This window comes from Benincasa hispida, chromosome 8 (assembly GCF_027475165.1).
Source record: "Benincasa hispida cultivar pf3 chromosome 8, pf3_genome.v1.1, whole genome shotgun sequence".
Taxonomy (NCBI): Eukaryota; Viridiplantae; Streptophyta; class Magnoliopsida; order Cucurbitales; family Cucurbitaceae; genus Benincasa; species Benincasa hispida.
This window is the reverse complement of record NC_143485.1, coordinates 34,817,282-34,824,349: the sequence shown is the minus strand read 5'-3', so window position 1 is coordinate 34,824,349 and position 7,068 is coordinate 34,817,282. Positions and strand designations below refer to the sequence as shown.

Here is a 7,068-nt window from a genome sequence, read left to right as displayed (position 1 = left end):
AAGTTGAAATTCAGATTTAAATTTGAATAAAAATTAGGAATTTGATTGGACGACATTAATTATTAATGAATCTAAAAAAGTCAATCATTCTGAGCGATTTCAAAGGCAAAGGATCTGAATCAGACCGATTTGGAGTAATGACGTGTCGTATATTCCCTTTTTAACTGAATTAGTAAAACCCCGAATCTTCGCTAATTTTCACTTAAATGAATTGATTAAATTTAGTAACCACAGCTTGAATACCACACAATATTACCGTTCAATTAACCTACACATTTCAGTTACTTGTCAATTCCCGGTCTCCGAAAAACCACTACTCTACCGGCTGTCACCGGTCGTTGCTTCTTTCTTCTTCCGGTATCTTCCTTTATAACCCTGTTTTCCTCTCGTCTTCTTTCCCGCCTTCTCTCTCTCTCTCTTCTTTTTACATTCTCCGATCGTCTGAGTTCTCTCACCTCTCCGTCCTCCGGTCAGTTTCCTCTCTCTCTCTCTCTCTCTCTCTGAATCCGTACTTTTATGTTTGAAAATGTTGAGTTACTGTGTTATGGCGATTGCGGTTTTTGTTCTGTTTTTGAACAGAGCAGTGTTAGTGCGAGTTGAATCATCTCATATTCTGTTTTACGTCTTTTCGGCGGATTTTAACTTTGAGAAGTCTCTGTATCTCCATTAACAATTTTGTGATGGTTTTGCTGTGTTTCAGACGATGCAAATGTTTTATAATTTTTTTAAAGATTTAAATTAGGTTAAGATCGCGTTTTGGTTCCTGCATATTTGTTGATTTTGTTTGTTCATGTTTGATAATGTTGAGTTACTGTGAAATGGCGATGGCGATTACTGTTTTTGTTTTGCTTTGTTCTGTTTTTTTAACGGAGCAGTGGTAGTGCGAGTTGAATTCGTCTCATATTCTCTTTTGTATCTTTCCGGTGGATTTTAATCTTGACAAGTCTCTGTATCTCCATTATCAAATTTTGTATTGGTTTTGCTGTGTTTCAGGCGATGCAGATTTTTCATAAATTTTTTAGGTTTAAATTTGATTTTAATTAGGTTTAAATCTCGTTTTGGTTCCTGAATATTCGTTGATTAATGTAAATGAATCTGAATCACTTTAGATCCTGTACTTTTATGAATCAGCGTTTTTCACATTATAGAAACGGTTTTCAAGTAGTAGAACTCAAATGGATAGAAGTTGAAATTGGAGTTTACATGAACTAAAATCGATTCGTGCACTATTTTTTTTTCTGAATATTGTGATCGTTTTCTAAAACTATTCCCCAAATTACAGATCCAAAAATTAGATTGAAACTTAATTAATTATTCATTTGCTCGGAAATCAAACACATGATAAGACAAAACAAAAATCGAGATAACTTGTTTCTCACTTGATTAGAGAGATTTTTCGATTTCTGAACTTTTTTCCCCCTCTTTTTAATTCTGATTCAGTGTGAAATCGGAATGGTGCAACCGAACAATGATGGAGAAGGGATCAGAAGAAGATCCTGTGGTTGTGGAAAGGAAGATTTTCTTCCAGAGCAGTCGTTTCAAAGTTGGGGAAATTATACAAAAGCACTCAAAGCGATGCCGGTCCGGTTCATGGACCGACTCACGGCCCGATCGGCCGAGCACACCGAGCTCGTGGAGATGAAGGCTCGAAGCGAGCACGAGATGAAGAAGAATCTCACGTGGTGGGATCTCATGTGGTTCGGCATCGGCGCCGTCATCGGCGCCGGAATATTTGTCCTCACCGGTCTCGAGACTAAAAAACACGCTGGCCCCGCCGTCGTCTTGTCTTACGTCGTCTCCGGCATCTCCGCCATGCTTTCCGTCTTCTGTTACACTGAGTTTGCCGTTGAGATTCCGGCCGCTGGTATGTGTTTCTTTCCACACCCCATCTCCCATAGGTTTCATACCGATAAAACACTAAAGTCAATGTCAATTAATTTTGATGAAAAGGATAATACATTTTAATTCCTAGGTTTTGAGTCAAAATTTGAACTAATTTTTAGTTGTTAAAATGTTACTATTTTTTTATTTGACCTTGTTATTTTAAGGATAATTATTTTAAAAGATAAGATTCCTGTAAATATCTATAAATAAATTTGTTTATTTTTCTATATTTTAAAATAACTCTTATTTTAAATGGGTGTATATATATATATTGGTCCATAAATTATGATTTTGCCGGACTAATTTTTGTAGTATAGGAGACAATATGAAAGCTAAAGTGTTTGCCTAAAATATATTATTTTCTTTAAAATAATTGAGGTCGAGATTTTTTTATTATTTTTCATGGGGCTATTACTTTGTTGACGATTATTGTTATTAATATTTTTTAAGAATGAGAATTATTATTATTATTATTATTATTTTATACATAATAGTCAAAGTTTGATTCTTGGAATAAGCAGTTGAAATAGTGGGTCAAGAAGATTGAAATTGAAAGCGATGGCTGTTTTATTTCGTCTTGGTTTTTGTTTATTTGTGTCTATCCATCAACTCGAGTCAATTCATATTTAATAAATCTCTTTCATCTTTCAATTGTATCTTATTATATTTTAAGCTTCAACAAAGTAAAAGTTGACTCATATCTTGTCATTTTTAAAATTTTTAATATTGAATCTAATAAATTAATGACTTATTTTTACTTTTTTTTTTTTTTTTTTTGTAATTCATAAATTTATTTGACAAGTTTATGGTTTTATTAGATATAAAATTTTCATTTTTTAATTGATTTTTTAATCTATAAAATACAAATCTGAAAGTTGAAGTATTTATTAGATTTTTTTTTTTTTGGAAAAAGTATTTAGTAGACATTTTAAAGTTTATATATAGATACAAATTTGAAATTATAAAAATAAGTTTATTCTTCTATATATCTTAGAAAATATCTTAGATTTGTCGACTTGTTTGGCCACGATCTCCCTTTTCGAGTCAACGCACGATGTTTTGTGATTCCTTTTAAGAATTTTTCATGGTTCTTTTGGCCGAACTTAGTTTTCTAAGTCAACATTTGTGGATCTTAGCTTTTTATATTTATATTTATATATATAAGAGAGTTTTATCACTTCTCTTTTCACACACACAAAAAAAAGTTCACTTAAAATAATTGTGAGTTTTTAAGATTATTATTTTAGAAAATAATAATTGTAGTTTTGATAACCTTAGTTCATAAATAATATTAGGTTGAAAACTCTCAAATGCCTTAGTTTTTTTAATATGACATGAAAGTGATATTATATGGTAAGTTATATAATGAGATTGTAAATCCTTTAGATATTTTTTTTCATAACAAATAAAATCAAACATGTACTATCGAACTCAAGATTCCCAATCCCACATATTATAAATAAAGTTAACATCCGTTAAGCAATGCTCATTTTGAATAAATAAATAAAAGGCTTCAAAAAAATATAAAAAATATGTAAAAAATATAACCAATATATATATATATATATAGAAAGCAGAAACTAAACATAAATAATTTATTTGACAACACGTTTAATATTGGTAGAGTTGTCAACTATAGTGTATTTCAACTCTTATAACTAAATTGTATGATAAATATAAATTTGTGATAAAGATTGATATATTTATGTATCCGATTTTGTATTCTATTATATATATATTTTATTGTTAAAATCACATTTCAACTTTAAATCAAATAACCTTTGTAGTGAACCATACTTTTCTCTTAATCCTATTTTTCAATTATTTTTCTCAATTAAATGTAAAAAGGAAAAGTCTTTCAAAAGCAAGCCGGTAAAATTCCCCCTTTAAAATAGTTTCGTTATTAAACAATTATGTAGCTCTTACGTTCATGCTGGCAATTTAATTGCATGAATCAATTATAATAGTTTTTCAACTACTGGATCATTTCCTTTTCAGGTGGATCATTTGCCTACCTAAGGGTAGAACTAGGAGACTTCGTGGCATTTATAGCCGGTGGCAACATCCTCCTCGAATATGTTATCGGCAGTGCCGCTGTAGCTCGTTCATGGACGTCATACTTTGCCACCCTCTGCAACCGTCATCCGAATGATTTTCGCATCCACATCCCTGCTTTTGCTCATGATTACAACCAGCTCGACCCCATCGCCGTCGTTGTCATTATCGTCATTTGCATCTTTGCAGTTATGAGCACCAAAGGCTCCTCTCGTCTCAACTACATTGCCTCCATTTTGCACATCATCGTCATCCTCTTCATCATCATTGCTGGGCTGACCAAAGCCAACCCCAAAAATTTCACTCCCTTTGCCCCCTTCGGAGCTCGCGGCATCTTTGTAGCTTCTGCCGTCTTGTTCTTTGCATACGTTGGATTCGATGCAGTTTCGACATTAGCAGAGGAGACTAAGAACCCGGGGAAAGATATCCCCATTGGTCTTGTGGGATCCATGGTGATTACCACTGCCGCGTATTGTGTTCTTGCAGTTACGCTCTGCCTTATGCAACCATACCAGCAAATTGATGAAGATGCACCCTTTTCTATGGCTTTTGAGGCCGTTGGATGGAGCTGGGCTAAGTACATTGTTGCTGCTGGTGCTATTAAAGGCATGACCACCGTGTTGTTGGTCAGTGCAGTTGGCCAGGCGCGATATCTCACACACATTTCTAGGACTCACATGGTGTCTCCTTGGTTCGCCAAAGTCAATGAAAGAACTGGTATGGTTGCTAACAATTTTATTTGTACAAATGGTTAAAACTACTTTTTGTGTTTTTTTTTCAAAATTACTTTCAAATATGTCTTTAATGCTTGAAATTACGCATTTGAATGTGATTTTTATAAAAATTTTAATCATGAATGATGAAAAATATATTTCGTAATGATTTTGAACCTGACAAAAGCAATTTTAGTCTTTTCAAAATCACTTCCCAAATATTATATATATTATTATTTGAATTTTCCAAGTTTCTAACATGTTTTTAACTTCTGATCTTATCTGAAATTTTGAACGTAGACTGATATGGATGCTTAATAGACATTAGTTTTGCTCTGGGTTGGAGTGCTTAGAAGCTTACTATCAGATGCTTTACAATTTGTTAGATACGATCCTAAAACGTTTGAGTCTATTAGATACATGAGTCTATGAGTTCTCTATCAAACTCATGTACAATCGGTTCTGGCAATCAGATTTAGGGGCCCCACTCATAAAAACAATCCTTATTGTGTACAATTACACAGTTGTATATGTAGGGAATTTCAACGCACCATCAATTCAGAATTTGTTTACCTTTAGATTCGGCCACATCATGCTCATGATTTAATGACTTATTTGAATTTTGAAGCATCGATTCTTTAATATTTGTCCCAACATTAGCCATTTAAGGAAGTAGAAATATTTGTTTAGAGACAATTTAGTCAATGACATACAAACACAATGCTTAAATTAGCATATACTGTGTTGATATGATGTTAAATCACCATTAGACTAATATTAAATGTTGGTAAACTGAACGTTTAATTTCTTAACAGGAACTCCAGTGAACGCCACAACATCCATGTTGGTTGCAACAGCAATAATTGCCTTCTTCACAACTCTAGAGATTCTTTCAAACCTTCTCTCAATCTCCACTCTCTTCATCTTCATGTTAGTAGCTGTAGGCCTCATTGTCCGGCGCTACTACGTCAGTGGCGAAACAACGCCGTCGAACAGAAACAAGCTCATAATCTGTTTGATTCTGATAATGGGATCGTCAATTGCAACTGCCGCATACTGGGGCACGAGTGATGATTGGATCGGCTTTGCAGTGACCGTTCCTATATGGTTTCTCTCAACTCTAGCCCTATGGCTCGGCGTCCCACAGGCGAAAAAGCCACGCGTGTGGGGTGTGCCACTGGTCCCATGGCTGCCTTCAATATCCATTGCCATTAACATTTTCCTTCTTGGGTCCATTGATACAGCTTCATTTGGAAGGTTTGGGATATGGACTGGGGTTCTGTTGGTTTACTATTTATTTTTTGGGTTGCATGCTTCTTATGACACTGCCATGGAGTCCAAGACCCAAGCACTAGAAGAAACTAATAGCAGTGTGTGAAGAATGGGGGAGGATTTGATTGGGATGATGATGATGCAGAAATTGGAATTTTATTGGATTTAGGAAAGGGATCTTCTCATGGTTGGTTAGTAGTGGAAAGAGTTATATTGTATTTGAATTAATTATTTGTTTTAGATTATTGATGTTGTTGATTAAGAGATTTTGTGGTTAGCCACAAAATCTATTTGTAAATGTGTCTTTATTGTTTTCGTATGAAAAGTGGTAGTTTGTCATAGAAGTAAGAAATTCTTTTTACTTTGTATGCATTTTATTGTACTTGTAATGGAATTTTATTTTTATGTCTGTCTAGTTATTTTTCCTCTTTCCTTCTTTGAGGTAGACTCACAATTAAAGAGGGAGGGATTTATACTTTTGACATCTCAATTGAAGACTTGCGTCTTAACTAGTTGAGTTGTGCAGGTTGTCTTTGAACGGTTATTCAAGAGGAAACTCTACTATATAACTTAAATAAAAGTGATGAAAAATGCCTAAATGAGAAAAATTATATATTTTCTCTACCCCTAATTCTTAAAGAATATATATAATATTTATCTATGAAAACAAAAAGGGAAAAGAAAAGCCATCTTTATCTATGAAAACAAAAAAGGAAAAGAAAATCCCCTTCCCGTTCCTTCGCTCAAGCCCTTGTGATGACAATAAGAACCAAACCTTTATGACAACACTCGATAGATAAATCTCTAGTAAGAGCATTTTTTGTGTTTATTATCTTTCAATTCCTTCTAATATTAAAATCCTATAAATGGTAAATTAGGAATCCAATTGTTGAATCCTTAACAACAAATCCTGTCTTGGTTTACTTGCGGTAAATGGGAGAAATAAGGCTCAACTTTTAAAATAGACTTCGAAATTGGATTTGGAAAGCTCTCCAAGGGTGGAAGGAGTCTCTTTTTTCTCTTAGTGGAAAGGAAACTCTCATCAAGTCCATTGTTCAAGTGATCCCTATCTATACCATGAGTTGCTTTAAACTTCCAAAATGCTTTGGAGGAAGCTTGGATGATTATAAGAGGCACCATTGGA

General features: G+C 33.8%; 1 protein-coding gene across 1 annotated transcript; it reads left to right on the top strand.

Annotated features, from left to right (window-relative positions):
• The first annotated feature begins 232 nt into the window (after positions 1-232).
• Positions 233-6,333, top strand: LOC120082602 (cationic amino acid transporter 1-like). The gene is made up of 4 exons (XM_039037851.2): positions 233-469; positions 1,441-1,864; positions 3,883-4,656; positions 5,468-6,333. The coding sequence occupies exons 2-4, from the start codon at positions 1,453-1,455 to the stop codon at positions 6,028-6,030; spliced, it is 1,749 nt and encodes a 582-aa protein (XP_038893779.1). The 5' UTR covers positions 233-469; positions 1,441-1,452; the 3' UTR covers positions 6,031-6,333.
• Positions 6,334-7,068: the final 735 nt, after the last annotated feature.

What these genes read in the sequence shown, in the direction of transcription:
- LOC120082602 (XM_039037851.2), top strand. Translation starts at nt 1,453, where the DNA reads ATGGTGCAACCGAACAATGATGGAGAAGGGATCAGAAGAAGATCCTGT. An exon ending in CGTTGAGATTCCGGCCGCTG is followed by an intron (nt 1,865 to 3,882) that starts GTATGTGTTTCT and finishes TTTCCTTTTCAG; the next exon opens with GTGGATCATTTGCCTACCTA. An exon ending in CAAAGTCAATGAAAGAACTG is followed by an intron (nt 4,657 to 5,467) that starts GTATGGTTGCTA and finishes ATTTCTTAACAG; the next exon opens with GAACTCCAGTGAACGCCACA.